Consider the following 17,155-nt stretch of genomic DNA (forward strand, 5'->3'; position numbering starts at 1 on the left):
AGGGACAGAGGAGGCGAGTTGACGCGAAAAACGCGTCCAGCTCAAAGCGCGTCAGGGGTGGGTTCGTGTAAATAGCTATCCATCCTCTGCAATTACGGTAGCCCCCCCACCTGGACAATTAGATCTCCTTCTCACCTGCAAACATATACATGCAACCCTCAATTACGCCTTTAACCCGACCATCACCGTAGTGTTTCTCTAATTGTCTTTTTAGGATGTGTTATCGAGGCAATTAGGTCAATCAATTGTATCTCTCTCGGCACTATTCCTTTCCTGAGTATCGGTAACTGCCATGGCCTCTCTTCGCTCTCCCTCGCCCTCGCATGCCGGGGACAGCCCGGCGCCCACATCGCCGCAACTCTCTCCACGGTCCAAGATTAAGGCCCTGCTGGCCGCTGTGGATAATGGCGACTTAGACAGTGAGACGAACGGACTCATTGGCGCGGAGCCGTCGAATACGATAGATACCGAACCCTGGCCGACGCAGGATGCTGGAGAAGAAGACAGTGAGGAGGAAGAGATCATTCGGCCTCGTGGGCGACTAGCTGCGCGGATGCGAGCTCAAGATGTGGATCAAATATCTAACTCTTCTAAACCACCCGCCCATGGATCCGAGCACCCAGAGAATCCCGCCCCGGCAAACAGTGATGCTGAAAACAGAGATTTCCCCAACGCGAATGGTGATGAAGAGGAAAACGATACAATTGCTCCCCGACGTAGGCGATTAGCCAGACCTGTTCGAAGTACGACGCCAGAGGATCCGGCAAACGTCGACAGACCACTATCACCCGGCCTTTTTGTTACCCCATCTCCTCATAAGACTACGGCTGGCTCTGATATAGACGACGATCTACCAGAGAACCTAGGCAAGAATGAGCGCTTCCTAGCACTCGTGGCCAGGAAGCGGCAAGAGAGGTTAGAGAAAGAGGCCGAAGAGGATCGTAAACGAAAGGAGCGCGCAGAGCGAATGGCAGAGCAGATCCCCGCCGAATCAGATATCGATGACGACGTATCCGATATCACCGATGATGAAGGCGGCCGGAAGCTCACGCAAGAAGCCTCACGCCCCGCGCGTAAAGCTAGCAAAAAGGCCCTGGAGGAAATGAATCGCGAGACGCAACGAATCAGTCGAAGCTTGCAGCTTGCTCACGAAGCGAAGACGAAAAAGAAGATTACGAAAGCTTCCCTATTTGAGCGCTTCAATTTCAAGACTCGAATGGCGCCCGGCGATGCTAAAGTCGCGAGCTCAAGCCAGCCTACGACACCCGGTTCGGTACACCAAATAGATGTTGAGATGACTGACCCCGGGACGCCGCCAAGCTCTCCGCCCACTGCCCCAAAGACCATTCTGGATCTTCCCGCACCGGTAGCGCCCTTGAACGCTGGCGCGGAAGAACAAGAGACTCTATTAGGTGGAGGCGATGGTCTGCCCAGCCTTGAGGATGTCTTAACTGAGAGTAAAAATGAGGATAAGGACAAGGGGAAGGGGAAGGCGGTTGAAATCTCGGTCGATGTAGAGGCCAAAAAGTCGGGAGCAAGCAAACCAAAACGCCAAGTTCGCGTCAAGTTGCCGCTGATGCAAGCAAATCTCGTTACAATAGACTCCGGTGACGAGCTCGAAATCACGGTGAAAAAGAAGGGGAGGATGGATGCGGTATTTGACCGGCTCCCCGAGAAAAAAGCACAGGAATCCAGGCCGATGAATGTGCTCCGTCGTCTCGCTCATCTTTCCTCGCCCCCGAAGGAGCCTACAAGAAGCCGCAATACTAAGCCATCTATGACTCCGGCCGAACTGGAAATGTCATTACTGCAACGCGCCAAAGCACAGGCGAAGCTCGAGCGCGAACGTCGCCTGGAATTCTTGCGATCCAAGGGTATCTCGGTGCAAACCGAAGAAGAGCGCGAGCGGGAAAGAGATCAGGTCGAAGATATCGTCGCCCGGGCCCGCCAGGAGGTCGAGGCGATCATGCAAAAAGAGCGTGAGGATGCCAAGACGGCGCGCAAGGAGAGGAAGAAGAACGGCGAAGTGGATCCTCTTGCTTGGGATGATAGCGACGACGATAGTTTCGAGGATAGCGAAGGGGCGCCATCTGATATCGAATATTCCGGCTCGGAAGACGAGAATGAAGAAGGCGAAGAAGAAGGTGTCCAAGATCAGGCCCAGGACGAGACGGCTGGAAATCCTTTGTTTGAGGATGAAGCAATGGAAGATGGAGAATCTGACGGGGAACGCACACCGAAGGCTGCGAGGAGGACCATGACCACGGACGACGAGACAGACGATGCCGACGAACTCCCGAAAATGAAACCGCGACGATCAAAGAAACATGTGCATGTGGTATCGGACGACGAGGACGACGTCGAGGCCACTCCAAAGCCAAAGAAGGCGTCTTACGCCAAGTCTCCCTCTGCTACCAACTCGGATTCTCCTAAGATCCCCACGTCGGTTTTACGATCAGCCAGGAAAACCTTCATTCCGGGACTTCCCATCCCAGCGGCGGGGCCAGCCGGCCTGGGGCTCACTCAGATTTTTGCTGGCACCATGGACAACAGTCAAGCCGGATTGGCCAGCGGATCTCCCTCGGAGCTCATGCCTAGCTTCGACTGCTTCCCAGACTCCCAGTTCTCCGCTACAGCCAGCCAGTCTCAAGAAAACAATGCTGTCCTTGATAGTCAGAGGATAGTGAAACCGACCACGCAAATACTCGAGACGCAGACGCAAGGTGTGCAGCTGCATTTCTCGCAGTCACAGGTTCATGGCCTCGATAGCTTCATGCAGATGGATGGTACACAGATGTCAGAACTCATCCAGCCTACTCAAGACGGTGGTTTCCAGGATTTCTCTCCCTTGAAACAACGGTTCGTCGAGCATCCCCAGTCTACGATTGAGACTGTGCTATTGGGAACGACCCAAGGGGAAGAGATCGTACCGGATTCTCCCCTAGTAAAAAGAAAAGGCAGGTTGACCCGCAGAGGCGAAACTTCAGCGTCCTTCCCTGTCCTATCGTCCACCGTCACCACAGGAAGTCCTAGCGCGCCGCGTCGCGTAGACGCCAGCAACGCCGAAGTGGATACGAGTGCTGCAGCCAGCGCGTTCAAAGTAATGGAGAGGGCCGCAAGGAAGAAGAAGCGCATGCAGGAGAAGTTCGATAGGAAGAAGAGCAAGGCTACTGAGATGGTTGAAGAGCAAGCTGAGGAATCCGAAGACGAGTATGCTGGGCTTGGCGGAGCTGATGGCGAGGACTCGAGCGAAGAGGACGAGGAACTCGCCAGGGAGATGATCGACGACACGGCTGGTAATGACATCGACGAAGCTAAGTTGGCTGGCTTCTTTGCGTAAGTAAACCCCTTGCCCCCTTTATTCTTAAAAGTTCCTACCAATCATTAAACGAGTGGATATTAATCGTTCCTCTACAGCGACCGAGAACGAGCAGCGGACGCGGCCCAAGTAGACAAGCTGTTCCGAGACATCACGACAGGCATGCTCCGAAAGCGGCGCCGCGGCGGAGGCGGTGGGAACAACGACTTCGACCTGTCGGACTCGGACGACGGCGGAGAGGCGCGACGACGTATGAAGCGGCGGCAGTTCGCTAAGATGCAGAAGGCGCTGTTCGCCGACGAGCGTATCGGCAAGATCGCAGAGAATCCGCGCAATGCGGCCTTCCTCAAGAGCATCGAGGACCGTCACAGCGACGACGAGGACGAGGACGGCGGCGCCTGGTGGGCCTTCGAGGAGAACTTTGCGCACGAAAGCGCGGATGGCAGCGCCAGCCAGAGCCGAGAGCGGACTACCACTCCGGCGGCACCGGAGCAGGCAACGATTCCCGACAGCCAGCCCGCGAACGCTCGGGGTAGCAAGCGCGCACATGCTAGCGACGAGGACGGCGACCACGTAGCCCGTCCGCCCCCGAATGCCCGTCGCACTCACGGCGGCGGCGCGCGCCCAAGCTCGCTTGCCGACGTGCGCAGATCGCTGTCAAGCCTGCTCGACGAGCCCAATGGGTCGGCGGCGTCGATTGTGCCGGCGACGGAACTGGGCTCGGACAATAGCGACGACGAAGCCAGAGAAGTGGAGGAGCGTCGCCGCCGCCCGGCAGTGGCGGCAGCGCCTTCCTCGTCGTTCTCCGACAAGGAGAACCGCGCCGCCGACGTCCTGGTCGTGGACCGGCTCTCGCTCAAGCGCAACCTGTCGAGCGGCAGCGGCGGGGAGGACGGCTCGTCGTCGAGGAGGCTCGCCTTCGCGGCGCCTTCGGGAGGCGGTAACGGCGGGTTCAAGGTGCCGGCGCTGCTGCGGCGGGCGACGACGAACTCGCTCATATCGAGCTCGAGCGCGTCGTCATCCTCGTCGTCGGCGGCGGCGGCGGCGGCGAGCGGGGAGAGCGGTCACGGCGGCAAGGCGGGCGGAGACGAGGCCGCCAAGCTGAAGAAGACGGCCGGCAAGCGCTCGGGCATCAACTACTTCGCGCGGGAGACGGAGCGGCGCGCGGCAGTGGCGGAGGCGGAGAAGCGCCGCGAGGCGCGGAAGTGGAAGGGCGCCGAGGGGAGGGGGAAGGCGGTCGGTGGGCTGTTCGGGGGCGGGAGGTTCGAGTGACGAGTATCGTCATCGCAACGACCGTCGGAGCAGCAGCGGCAACACACCCGATCTGTGCGGGCGTGGGTAAGCGGCTGGAGGCTATCGACGTAATGTGAGAATAAGGTCAGGCGTTAGGGCGTAAAGCTGATGTCGTTGTTTAGTATCGTTGAAGTTGTAGGCATATGGACAAGCACGGCATTGAACGGATAGGGGTGTAGATAGGTGTGAATGAGATTGCATATGGTCTTGGCCAGCACTGACACGCCTGCCTGTTGTCTACGTATATCAACCCAGTTACTGCTCGCTGCCTCGTATGCATAGCCCGAAGTGATGAGAAGAGTGTAGCTGATGCTCGGTGTTACTACCATTGAGGTCTAGGCCCATGGACGCTTCTAAACTACCTACCTGTCTGTCTATATGCCCTGGCATTCCGAAGAATGCTGCCGACTGCATAAATGCCAGGTATATTATCTTGTATTTCCGTATGAGTCGTGTGCTATGTGACAACTGTAAGTGGTGATGTTTCCTGAGGAATAGGAGGCAAAGACGCCGATAATTACCTACATAAGCAGCCACGGGACATTGCATTGCATAAGAGAATATGCACGTAGACGGTCTTACGTCATCCTCTCTCCCTCATTTACCTATAGCACGGCGACTTTCATCGATCGCGGAACTCCTTCAAACCACCACATCTTCCCCCTCCCTTCGGAGACCTACATACGTACGCGGTGTATCCATCGCCAAATAGTCGAAGTATACGTATCGCTACCCCTCGAAACGAACTTTTTGTCATGGGGAGAGCGAGAGGCGAGAAGTGAGCGAGTTGTGGAATCTGAGGCGTTGGATAAATCCTCCCTCGCTCGGCTACGACACGGCGGCGCGCCGCCACGAGCCGACGACTTGTCATCAGATGTTATACATACCCCTTAATAAATCCCCCCAGCCACTCTCTTAGTGTGACGACATCTAGGGGAACATCGGGGCTAGGTTCGTTGCTCTGAGAACAACATCGACGACGATGATCCGGTAGCATTTGCGGTGCCTTCCTGGACCATGGCTCCTCCGCCGGCGGTACGTCTCCAACCCCCAAACCCCATTCTGGCCTACTATCCACCACTACTACTGTCACTGCTGCTACTGTGAGGTGAAGACACGCCCTGTTAACTTACACTCATCCTCCTCTACCTATCCTCCGAGCAGACTCCAACGCCGCACCGGTTCCTAGTGCCGCGGAGGTCCCAGCAACAACAGCCACCACCACGCTCCCACCAGAGCACTCCGGCCACATTTCGTGGCAGCGGTGGCGGTGGTGGCGCGGGACAACAGTTCCAAGCGACGCCGCGCTTCTCGCTGCACTCGACACCCCGGGGTCCGGAAGCAGGAGGCGGTGCGCCGTCGTCCTCTTCTAATGTTACAGTGGGCACTACGCCAGCTCCGGGCTCAGCCAGGTCCGGGTCTAGCGTCTTCTTTCATCGGGGCCCGCGCGGCACGGCAGAGCCCATCATTGACGGTATTGACAGCTCACCGCCCTTAGCTGCTGTTGCGGCCGCTGGTGGGAAGCGGCGTGATCCCATCGACATATTCGATCTGGACTCCGATGTGGATGCTGTGCCGGAGTCATCGCCGGTGGTGAGACGCGCCGGAAGCAGGAGTGAGAGTGAGGGCGGGGAGGAGGAAGAGGAGGGGAAAGGGGAAAGTGGATGGGCAAGGCGATGGAACTCGGGGCCACGGAGTCGGTCCCCAAAGCGTCGGCGCATCTCTATCTCTTCCGATTTCCGCGTCGACGAAAACAAAGGGGATGATGATGGGAACAGGAGCACAGGGTTTCGGCCGAGGCACACGCACGACGATGGTGACGAAGAGGAGGACGCTCTTATGCGCGACGGCGACGACGACGGTTATGAGGACGAAGACAGTGACATCGACCTAATCCGGACCTTTTCGCCCAGTTCCCCTTCCCACTCTCACGCTAACCGGCTACACGAACCCGCCGAAGTCTCTGGTGACAATACCCAAGATGATGGTGATGCCATCTCGCCCCTCCGCCCTAGACGTATGCGCACGATAGCGGGCGATGGCGAAGAGCAACAAGAGCCCCAGCAACCTATCTTCTTCAAGGCGCCGCGCTTCAAGCCCACGGAGACGCCTGAGGGATCCTACTTCCCCCAGCGCGGAGACGGGGAAGAAGACGACGACAACGATCCGTTGCCCGACGCGTTCTCGCCTCACCGCCGCCGCCGCGGGGCTACTGCCAGGTACGTTCCCGGCGGGCTCGCGGCCGAGGTCCGGAGCTGGTTTGTCGACGTGTGGGCCTCGGGCGCCGGGGCGGGAGTAGGGGCGCGGGACGGGTCGGCCGCGTCATGGGTCACGGCAAGGGTCCGCGTCGAGGAGGTGCGCGCCGCGCCTGGGACAGCGGCGCTGATCGTCGGGCCGTACGTGCGGGATGACGGCGACGGTGATAGCAATAATACGGGTAGCGACCCTCGCGAAGGGGGAGCCTCGCAGACGTCAGCGCGGCTTGTGCTGGCCGGCAGTCCACGCCCGGTCGGCATCGATCGCGGGCCCGAGGTGCTACCCGGGGCCGTCGTTGGCATCGGGCGCCCAACCTGGGAAGTCCAACTCCCGGACCTCGGGCGCTGGGTGGTCGCGTGCGAGTGGGCTGTCCTCGGCAACGAAGGGGTCGCGGGACAGAGACATGCCGACGTGTAGGCAGCCTCGCCTCGCGGAGGACTCGGCTCCTGCCACTCCCCCCCTGGCCTGTTCGAACAACAGCAGCACGTCGATCGGTCACGGGGACTACGGCCCACTCCCCCCATTTCCCCATTCCCCCATTCCTCCCTAGATCTCCGCTTGCACGAGAGGGATTCGCATCTAGCTATCGTCGAGATCAATCACCTGCCCACGTTCTCCACCGCCCGCAATCCGGTTCCCACGTCCTCCTGCTCGCTCCTAGACGTAACGGCTGCGTGGCCGTGGCCCGCGAAAAGACAGATGGCGATCGGCTAGCTCGCACACGCGCGCCCGTCACAGGCCTATCCCCCTGCGGCCCGACTAAACTCGCTCCCCCCGCCGGAGGACGCGGGCGATAAGCGAATGCAGAATAATAGGCATTTACAGAATCGAAGCAGGAGGCGAAATTTACCACCCTAAGGGAGGTATGCCACGTGTGTACGCTTATGCCGGCCTGGCGCGTAGATACCTATTCCGAGAGCAGCTGTTACATGTCTCCCTGCGTCTCCAAGTCGAATCTGAGCCTCTTATCCTCTTTTTTCCGACGCCCGTCACGTAGGTGCCTACGCACACGCACGCATCACTGATGATTGTTCTCTCGTCTGTCCTTCCACGAGGGGACAACGGCATGACTCTACGCAGGCAAGCCAGAGCAGACCAGAGAGAGCAGCCCCCATTCAACCCTACGAATAGAATACCGCCGGGGGGGGGGGGGGGGGTTGGTTCATGTTTCAATTTCATTCATTAGACATTTTAGCTCATGTTTTTAAGACGGGGTTTTAAGACGGGGAACAAGAGACATATTCTATCATCAATCCCATCCCGACGACTCGTGACTGACAAGACAACAGAAAACCCGAATGTGCATTTACATTCTCCCAACCACCAAACTCGCATGTGTGTGTGCTTGTGTATGTGCCGTATGTGCATTCTCCCCGTTCGCTCTTATGTGAACGTACATTTACCCATCTATACATACACACCTGGTGTATCCACCACGCGCATATCCGAAAGACTCCAAGCGGGAACAGGGAGGAGGATCGGACGGGGAAGGGCTGGGGGGAGGAAACCGAAAAATACCGGTAGTGATCCGAGGATGAGCATCAGGAAATACACTTGTTCGTCCCAATCTCTTAGAAACGTATGAGCATCAATTTATCCGTCCCATCTAATTATGCATATGGTAATGATGATGCAGCCATGCGTGTCAGTCGATTGTGAGAGGCGAAAACAGACTTGTGAGATGCCGCCGAACTCCATGCTAAAAGAACAGGACGGTAAATAGGACGTAGTAGCCACATGGAAAATCACTAATGCCTCTTGTATTTCTGCCGGCGGGTTAGCATTGTCAGGTCGATGACCGACGGGATCAATCGATCGCTGGCTTACCTCCTCTATTCTCCTCCGGTTCTGCGGGTCCAACGCGTTCGTAGCCCCCATCAGAGTCTGGCCGATCGCTTTACTCGAGCCGATGAGAGGTCTAAAGATGATCGTGGGTGCCCTCCTGAGGACGGCCTTGGCGGCCCCCTGTGCGCTCTGGCTTTCCATGATCTCGCCGGGTACTGCTATGATGGCGTCTCTCGCCACGTTAAGGTCGCGAGCAAGGCTCGAGTACGCGCCTCGAAGTCCTTGAACGACGCCTGTCGGCTGATCGGCGTACAGGCTGATTTGGTTTAGCTCTTCAGCATCAAATTCATCCTCTTCCCACCCCGCAACCTCGCGGTGGTCTGGTTGTCTAACAAGCATGCCCTCGGCGCCCTGTAGAGCATACTGCGTACCGACGGCTAGCTTTGCCCCGAGCTTGACGATCTCCGTGCCTGTCGTCTTCGCAAATGCAACGGCGCCCTTGCCAATGCTACGAACAATCCTGCCGTCTTTCTTGTATTCCTTAATAGGAATCTCTACCAGATTTCGAAAACCGCTTCCGACATTGGCTATAGACCGGATGGGAGCGAGGCCAGCAAGAACCCCGGGAAGCTGCGTTTTCTTGACGTCGGGCATCCAAATATCGTTCAGTGTCTTTCCAAGCCTATCAAACCCGGAAACACCGTAGATGATGGTGTGTCTGAGCACCATGCGTGCCTGCTCGAGTACCAGGAAGTTCATGAACTCGGTTGTGTGACCCGACCGCAGGCCAGCGTAGTTGACGCGTTTTGGCTTAAAGTCGAGACTCAGGGGAATCGAGTTCACTTCGGCTCTCTGCAGGAAGGGCACATCGCTGGGGGAGGCATGAATCGGGACAGAGTCGTCTTTGAACTCGAAGAACCGCGTGATAAAGTCTAAGGCGTCCTGGTCGACGTGTAGGCGGAGCGGAAGAACTGTAGCCTTTAAAACAATCTCGGATGCCGCCAATTCGGCCACCGGCTTCACATTTAGTATTTCGAGATGGACCATGCTCGTGCCCATCTCCCGTTCGCCAGCATCCTGGTCGTAAGTCGCAAACTTCTTCCACGTCGACGTCGGCACGTGGTCAAAAATCTCGAGGTCCTTGATCCGAACATCAATCGAGCTTTGGGTCTCGCCGGAATCCGGAGGGAATGTAACCAGGTCCACATTGATCCCCTTCAACTCGAACGTGATCTTGTGCCGCTTGCTGCGGTTCAGCCTCAGCTTCTTTCTGGATCGGTACGGAACGCCCTGTCGGCTGCTGGTAGCGGTAAACGCGGTCGTCGCTATTGACTCGGTCTCGGTGGCGGCATCATTCAGTCCTTCGTTTATCGCTTGGGTAAGATCCCGAGGATCCCTGGTGGCGGGAATGCCTATGTAGATCGAATTGAACAAGAAATCGGCGATGACAGTTTCGTTATCTACTCTGTCCGGGTCGCCGCTGTCCGCGTGAACCCGGGCATGGCGAGATTCCCGCTCGTTCGCCTCGACTTCGAGATCCTGCACGGCCTTTGAAATGACGTCGCGGGTACGGTTCCAGTCATATCCGTCAAACAGATTCCAGATAACATGAACATCGCGCACGCGAACAGACAAGGGGCTTCGCTGAACCTTGTCGTTGTTTGTCTCGTCATACGCGTTCTTGGTTGAGTTCCAACGATGGGCGGTCCCTTGTATCACCGAACCCGAGCCGAAGTAATTCTCATGTATCACCAGCTCGTCGTCATCGTCAGTCGTGTCGGGCTGGCTGCTAAAATTAGTGAGTAGAACGCCGTCACTAGTGTCCTGGGTGATTGTCTTGTGAGACACCACGGAAGCTGCCGCATCTGCAAGGTGGTCCTCGACCGAGGATTCGTCATAGTACTGTGAGTCGACGGCGAGGGGGGTCGACTGGCCCGAATCTCCGAATTCGAAATCGCCGTCGTCATCTCCACCAAGCTCTTGTGCTAGTCCGAAGTCATTATCGAAGTCATAGTCGCCCTCGGCTTTGCCGAACGCATCGGCCGATATAGATGCGAGCAGATCTTGGACCGGAACAATGTTCGTCCTATATTTGATCTCCTTGCTAGGGGGCGTTGGAGGGGCCAGCGCATTGGCGAGTGCGATGAGAGTCTGGGTCGAGTCTGCGCAAGTCTCAAGAACAAGCAGGTCGTCCCGCAGCTCAACGTCAACCCACTTATTCCCATCTCTTTGGTTGGCGCCGACTCGAACCGTTGCGTGCGCCGAGGAGATGTAGCAAATATTGACGTATCCTCGGTGGCACAATTCTAATACTTGTGGAGTGGAAGTGTTTGAGCTCCGCCGTCTCGCAGTTGATGAGGGCTCCTTGGACTCCAGTGATGAAATATCGTCGGTCAGGAGAACCGACGACTTGTTTATATGGCATAGAGCTTTCACGTCGTCCCCGCTGGAAAGGACGATTTCGAAATGAGTATCGGTCAGCGCGATGATCATTTTCGACGGCAGCCCAAGCGGATTTAAACCCAGCAAACAATCTTTGAGGACCACGTCCACCTTCGTTTGCTTTCCCTCCTTCTCCTTGCCCTTGCCTTTCCCGAGAGCCGGTGACTGATTCTGCGGCCTTCCCGTGATTACTGCATGCGCATGTTCGCCGAGATTTGCGACGGATGCAGCCAGCTGTGCTTCGAAATCCTGTGGTGTCGCATCCTCTGCGAGACCGAGTATGTCCATGACGGTTGGCACGCGGTATTCGATGTTCAGATTCCGCATCCTGAGTTTGATAACCGGTTCCATCTCTTCGTCAATCACCCTCATAGTCAGAACAGCATCCTGATTCATATTCTCCGTGACGGATGAAACGACAGTACCGATTATTTCCTCGATGCCGTTACGTTGTACCGATATAGATTCCACGCTGAGCGCGACCAGGGAAGGAATACTAATATGGCTGACCTCGGTATCTCTCAAAGATGCCTTAACTAGGCCGAATTTACCGCCCACGTCCACTGTCACGTTAAGGCTGTTGATTTGGCCCAGCGTCAGCATGCCTGGCCGGTCATCTTCAGGAAGGTACTTGGTGACGGTGGCGAGTCGCGCAACCTCCTCACCTAGAGCAGGTAATACTTGAAGGTGATGGATCTTCCCTACGTCAACTTCCACTCCGTCTACGTTGACGCGCAATATGGGTCCGTTTCTCCTCTGTCGAAGTAACGTGTCCACCATGATCTCGTCGTCATTCTCATCAAACCTGTGGTTAGATGGTAGGATGAGCTTCAGCAGTCTTCCCAGATCCGCATCGTTCGGTGTTGCGAGATACTCGAGGCGGGTATTCACAACGACGACGTTGATGGGAGGCGTGCCCATTAGATTTCGCACGTACGGTCCCGCAAGGCGCGTCTTCGAAATGCTTGCCCCGATTCCTTCGTCTCGGATGACGAGCTTCACGGCGGTGGTGTCTAGTGAAACGCTGCAGTCTTTCCCGACAAGATCCAAACGAAACCCGCCAAGCCGGATGTTCACTTTGTTTTGGGAATTGGCGGACGCATCGTCCGGGCGTATAGGTGCATCGAATCTCACCCCGCGCGGTTTGCGTGGTGCCGTTCCTACAGGACTCTTGGGGGCCGGGGAGGTGTTGGACGTCATGGAAGAGCTCATATTGAGGAATCCGCTTAGTCCTCCAAACCAACTAAATGTTTCGTCGAGCCGCTGAAGGTCTATCTTGATGTGCAGAGGTAGCGTTCTAACCTCGCATCCCGTCATTGTGGGTGATCGAGACACCTGGAGAGAAATATCGGCACCGGCGGAAGGAAACACGTCGTTAACCGAAGCGCGCATTTGTATACGCTGGTCGAAGGAAACGATGTCATCATCTCGATATCCAAGTTTAAACTTACCCACGTTTACTGAGGTTTTGGCCAAGGAAGAGGACCCCGAAAGACTCACGGATAAGTCCTGAACGGATGCGGTCAGGAGAGAATCGGAGTTTAGGGAACTGGGACTGGGATGGAATGATCGTTCGGGGGTATCCGCAATCCCAACTAGATTTTCGAGGAAGTGTATGGTGATCTGCTTCGCAACAATCTTAAGATCTGGGGGGGGCGATGGGTTGTTTTTGTTCTCACTTTTCCCCGACTTTTTGGGAGCTGAGATGTCGGGCTGCTCTCTCAAAGCCGATAGGATCCGCGACGCCACCTTAGCTAACAAGAACCCCGTTGAGAGATCCGAACGTATTTCTAGCGATGATAGGATGACCTCCAAGGTTTTATCCAAAGCTTCATGAACCCGTGCGTTCGTATCCGGGGCTATCGACGCAGTGGATTGTTCGCCTGCATAGACGGAGAAAGCTCCGGGGAGGTTCGGGGAAACGGACCGGTCCAAGCGGGATCGGGAAGTTCTAGGAACCGATTCCTCCTCGACGTGGGCTACCTGTATATGCTGATGGGCGGATGGGATATAGAGCGAGATGGCCTCAAGAGAAATTAGTTCTTTAACTAGTCGGGTTGGCCCTCTCGGCGTCGAAGCATCTTCCGCGGGGACGTCCTCCTTTTCGGCACGAGGTGGGAGGCTGCCATGCGGTTGTCTCGCTTCTTCGAGGTTGTCGATGACGGGGGTTTGCCTCTCGTCAAGATCAGACGGGGGGCTCGCAATAGAGAAAGGAGGATGGTCACCAGCGACACGATTCCGCATTGCGATACTAGGATCCGTAGGTTGTAGCAGCGGGGACCGGGCTCCGTGCGGAGGGTATACGGATTCTTCTGTGCTTGAGGAGTCGTATCCCCAAGCACCAGGCATCCTTTGGCTTCTACCGCGAAGCGGGGGCGACGAGGCGTTGGAAAAGGCGCTCATATACATACTCTCCGCCTCCTCGTGGCTGAATAGGTGAGATTGCGCGAGCTCTTCGCCCGACGATACCGCCGTCCCATGGCTTCTGCCCAAATCCAAATGCGGATTCTCGCCGCTCGTGGAGGACTCGACGGAGGAGCCCTCTCCCCACGTTTGCTGGTGTCCGAGAGAGGGTTCCGATCGAGCAGTTGCTATTAAAGGTGGTGATGGGTCTCGCCGTGGCTCGATTAAGGATTGGGAAGGACGCTTTGGAGAGAAGGGTATCGAACCACCCTCGGATCGAGTTTGGGACGTTAAGGCTCGAGGGGTGGATGGCGTGGACCTTGATCCTTCCTCCTGGCCATCGCTCGACCCACTCATATCGTAGGGTATATTGAAGGCGTCTTCACTATCCATGCCGGGATTCTGACCCGACGGACTGTACTCAGGGTCTCCCGCCTGCTCGGAACGCCATCCGAACGTGGATGCATCTGCCGGTACGGGTTCGCGAGACAGACTTGGCCGGCTCGCAATCACCGGAGAATCAGTCGCGAGTGACGAAGGCATCGACGACGACCGCGCCAGAGTGGAAAATGCATTCGCCTCCGAGATCAGACTCGCCCGAATCTTGTTTAAGACGACGAAGCGTTTTCCTTCCTTGTGAGCTACCCCGGGAAGTCCTTCGCCGGCTGTCCCATCTAGGGTCGTTGTGACGCCTTCGGCGATTATATCATCAATGGCGACTTGGAAAGTAATTAATTCGGGTACGGCCAGGTTTGGCTCAACCGGGGTTTCCACATCCAGGTGAAGCGTGACACCTCGAACAGAAAGCTGCAGGCGGTCTACTATGCCCTGTAGGAAATCAGCGAGGAAGGTAGGGAGTGTCAAAGGTTGTCCGGTTCCCAGAGGGTAATCCTCGTCACTCCCGTCCTCGCTACCTGTTACGGAAGCGCCGAGATCCTGGCTCTCGGCGTCGAGAGCAGCTTGGAGTTTGGCCTTGTCCTTCGAGGGTTGCGTTTCCAGGAACGATTGGGCTAAGTCGATGGCGTTCGGCACAGGATCAGTCTCTCCAGGCAAACCGGGAGCCGTCTTACTACGTCTACTACGCCCAGACGCCGTTCTCGGACTCTCGTCCCTCGAAGTAAGCGTCAATTTAATGTCGACGCCATCGATCTCTACGGTGATAGGGCTCGTGTAGAAGGCGGAAGGTACGGTTATTCGGAGCAGCAGCACTTTGGCTCTCCGCACTTCGAATGAGGGCGGGAGTTGGAGTATCTGCTCTAGTTTCTGTAAGACAGAAATGAGTTAGCTCCAGAGTCGAGAATACACGGCTAAGACGACGCTTTCCCGAGACCAGGGGACGGAGAGGAGAGGAGCATACCTGGAGCTTGAAGCCGACATCTTGCAGGGTGAAGACGTTGTTCACGCCTACGGCGAAGTCCAAGTTATCGGTGTCGAGAGCATCGGTATCAAAATAGTCCAGCTTCGAGAGGGTGTATCGCAAGAGCCGCTTGGGCATGCTAGAGCTGCGGAAGGCCTGGAAGAAAGCAGCCATGGCGACGGTGGGAGAAGAGAAGACGGCCGGGCGACAATAGAAGCAGGAGAGCGGCGGCGGCGGCGGGGGATCAGGGCCGAGTCGGGCGGAAGAAGAGAGGCTCGACCGACGCGTAGGTCGCGTGGGGAGGGAGCGACGATAGTCGATTATCACGGTATCCCACAGGCCGGGATGCGGGGTGGTGGCTCATCGTTGACGGCACCGGGCGGCGTGGTGGTGGCACAGCTAGGAGGATAGAATACGACGAGGATGTTGCAGAGGTATGATATATGGAAAAGGACAGGATGAGATGCTGTTCGGTCGATGGTCAAAGGTTTTGGCAGTAGGCTGTGGTCGACAGAGCGAAGGTTAAAAGTCACCTAGGAGTTCCCCAGGAGTCCCCAGCAAGCGATCCCGATAAGAGAGAGAGGGAGGGAGAAGCAAGCAGCCGGTAGGGAAATGGCTGGGGGGGGGGGGGGACGGTGGGGAATTACCCAAGTACCTAACATAGGTAGGTAGGGTTGGTTCAGTTTGGCAGGTACCTCTAGAACAGCCTCGGGGGGGCTCGTAGGTTGGGAGGAGGTACTATATGTTAGAGGTATCTACCTAAGCTAGGGGCGTGGAAGTACCTCGATGCCGGTTCCTGCTATAGAGGCGTCGGGTGCGTGTACCTGCCAACCTACCCACACAACATATATCATATCGACCCGGCGGTGGATGACGACAGATGGGGTCCGCGTTCCGGATGATTAGGAGGTAGGGTCTGCTGGGCCTGCTCTGGTGGGAGACGCAAGTTGCAGCGTGAAGGCAGCCTCGGTGTGCGAGATGTACCTCGAAGTAACTGTCTTCATGCAACACCACGCGCCTTGGGCTGGGCAGGTTCGGTTGAGTACCTCCCGATACCTACCTGGGCGCCTTGTCGATCCCCCGTATCGACGTCCATTCTCAGGAACCTCCCACCAGGCAGGTACTGGCGGCGATGAATTACCGGTAGTAGGAGGTACCGCGGGAGATACCTCCTGATGTACCTACCTACATAGGTACCTAGGCAGGCATCAAGGCACATTAAGCGGCAGCCTCTGCGCCGCATACATAATTGCGCCTACCCGCATGCACGGTTTGTATGGACTGCTAATGTATGCACCTGCCTTCCACCCCACCCTCAGGTTAGGTTGCCTAGGAGGTGTGTACCTGGTACCTATGCGTATAGCAGACATGTAGGTACTAGGTAGGTACCTAGGTAGGTACCTCTGAGTCTCGGCACGGGAGGCAGGGCATCTGAGTGTGTCATTTGATCCATCCCGCACGCAGTACCCCCCCCATCCCAAGTCCGTCCGCAGCATTATCGATATACCGCTGTGCTCACGATGCTATATTGACAGCATTTGCGTCGCATCCGAGGCTATATGTACGTGTAAATCGAAGATGCACCTTGGGCACCCAGACAATGAACCTAAAAATACCTTAGGTACCTACCTACCTAGGTACCTAGTTGACATGCCTAATGTGCCATATACATCGTAGGTACATACCTACCTACGCAACCATCACCGTACGCGGTGCGCGCGCTTGTGAGTGTGAAGGGGGGCTATTCGGTTGCGCCATTGCTGCTCCTTATAACCATATACCCATACAAAATCTATGCTCGGGATAACCACAAAAATACAAGTTTTAAAAATCAAACCAAAAACATCTACCTAGGTACCTACCTGCGTCCTCCTCCCTTCCTTCAACATCCCAAGCTGTACCTGACAAGTACCTATGGCAGGCGTGACTCGCCGGCCGGGTGCTCGTCCTTCGGCAGGAGGTGTGGGAGACCGTTGCGTTAGATCGCTACCTGCTTTAGGTAGCCCAGCTGACCAACTCGAGCCACCGGTCCATTCACAATCCTCCACCTAATACCTCGCGGACGGCCTCCATGCACGTTATCTCTACCACGTATACGCACTACGTGGTATATCTACCTGTGTAGGTGAGGCATCTATCTAAATGTATACGCCTGGGCGCTCCGTCGGTTGTGTCATCCTCATATCTGAGCCGGTTCCCATAGGCTGGCTGGTTCCCCTTCCACGTCTTTTTGCGACTCCTCGAATTGACTCCCACCCGGTCTCGTCCTCTATAGGCCGTCGCCCTGTAGGCATCAGCCG

At 56.5% G+C, this 17,155-nt stretch overlaps 3 protein-coding genes across 3 annotated transcripts; 2 read left to right on the forward strand and 1 right to left on the reverse strand.

Annotated features, from left to right (window-relative positions):
* The first annotated feature begins 53 nt into the window (after positions 1 to 53).
* On the forward strand, positions 54 to 5,199 carry GGS23DRAFT_577688 (MRC1-like domain-containing protein). The gene is made up of 2 exons (XM_051516940.1): positions 54 to 3,336; positions 3,418 to 5,199. The coding sequence occupies exons 1-2, from the start codon at positions 293 to 295 to the stop codon at positions 4,589 to 4,591; spliced, it is 4,218 nt and encodes a 1,405-aa protein (XP_051369945.1). The 5' UTR covers positions 54 to 292; the 3' UTR covers positions 4,592 to 5,199.
* A 313-nt stretch (positions 5,200 to 5,512) lies between these two features.
* GGS23DRAFT_159006 (uncharacterized protein) lies at positions 5,513 to 7,519 on the forward strand. The gene is made up of 2 exons (XM_051511423.1): positions 5,513 to 5,647; positions 5,777 to 7,519. The coding sequence occupies exons 1-2, from the start codon at positions 5,630 to 5,632 to the stop codon at positions 7,283 to 7,285; spliced, it is 1,527 nt and encodes a 508-aa protein (XP_051369946.1). The 5' UTR covers positions 5,513 to 5,629; the 3' UTR covers positions 7,286 to 7,519.
* A 507-nt stretch (positions 7,520 to 8,026) lies between these two features.
* GGS23DRAFT_577692 (uncharacterized protein) lies at positions 8,027 to 15,473 on the reverse strand. The gene is made up of 3 exons (XM_051516941.1): positions 14,856 to 15,473; positions 8,696 to 14,761; positions 8,027 to 8,634 (listed from the first exon to the last, which is right to left on the reverse strand). The coding sequence occupies exons 1-3, from the start codon at positions 15,027 to 15,029 to the stop codon at positions 8,617 to 8,619; spliced, it is 6,258 nt and encodes a 2,085-aa protein (XP_051369947.1). The 5' UTR covers positions 15,030 to 15,473; the 3' UTR covers positions 8,027 to 8,616.
* Between the last annotated feature and the right edge of the window lie 1,682 nt (positions 15,474 to 17,155).

The sequence above is a fragment of the Durotheca rogersii genome (genome assembly GCF_024521655.1).
Source record: "Durotheca rogersii strain YMJ 92031201 chromosome Unknown GGS23scaffold_19, whole genome shotgun sequence".
Lineage (NCBI taxonomy): Eukaryota > Fungi > Ascomycota > Sordariomycetes > Xylariales > Xylariaceae > Durotheca > Durotheca rogersii.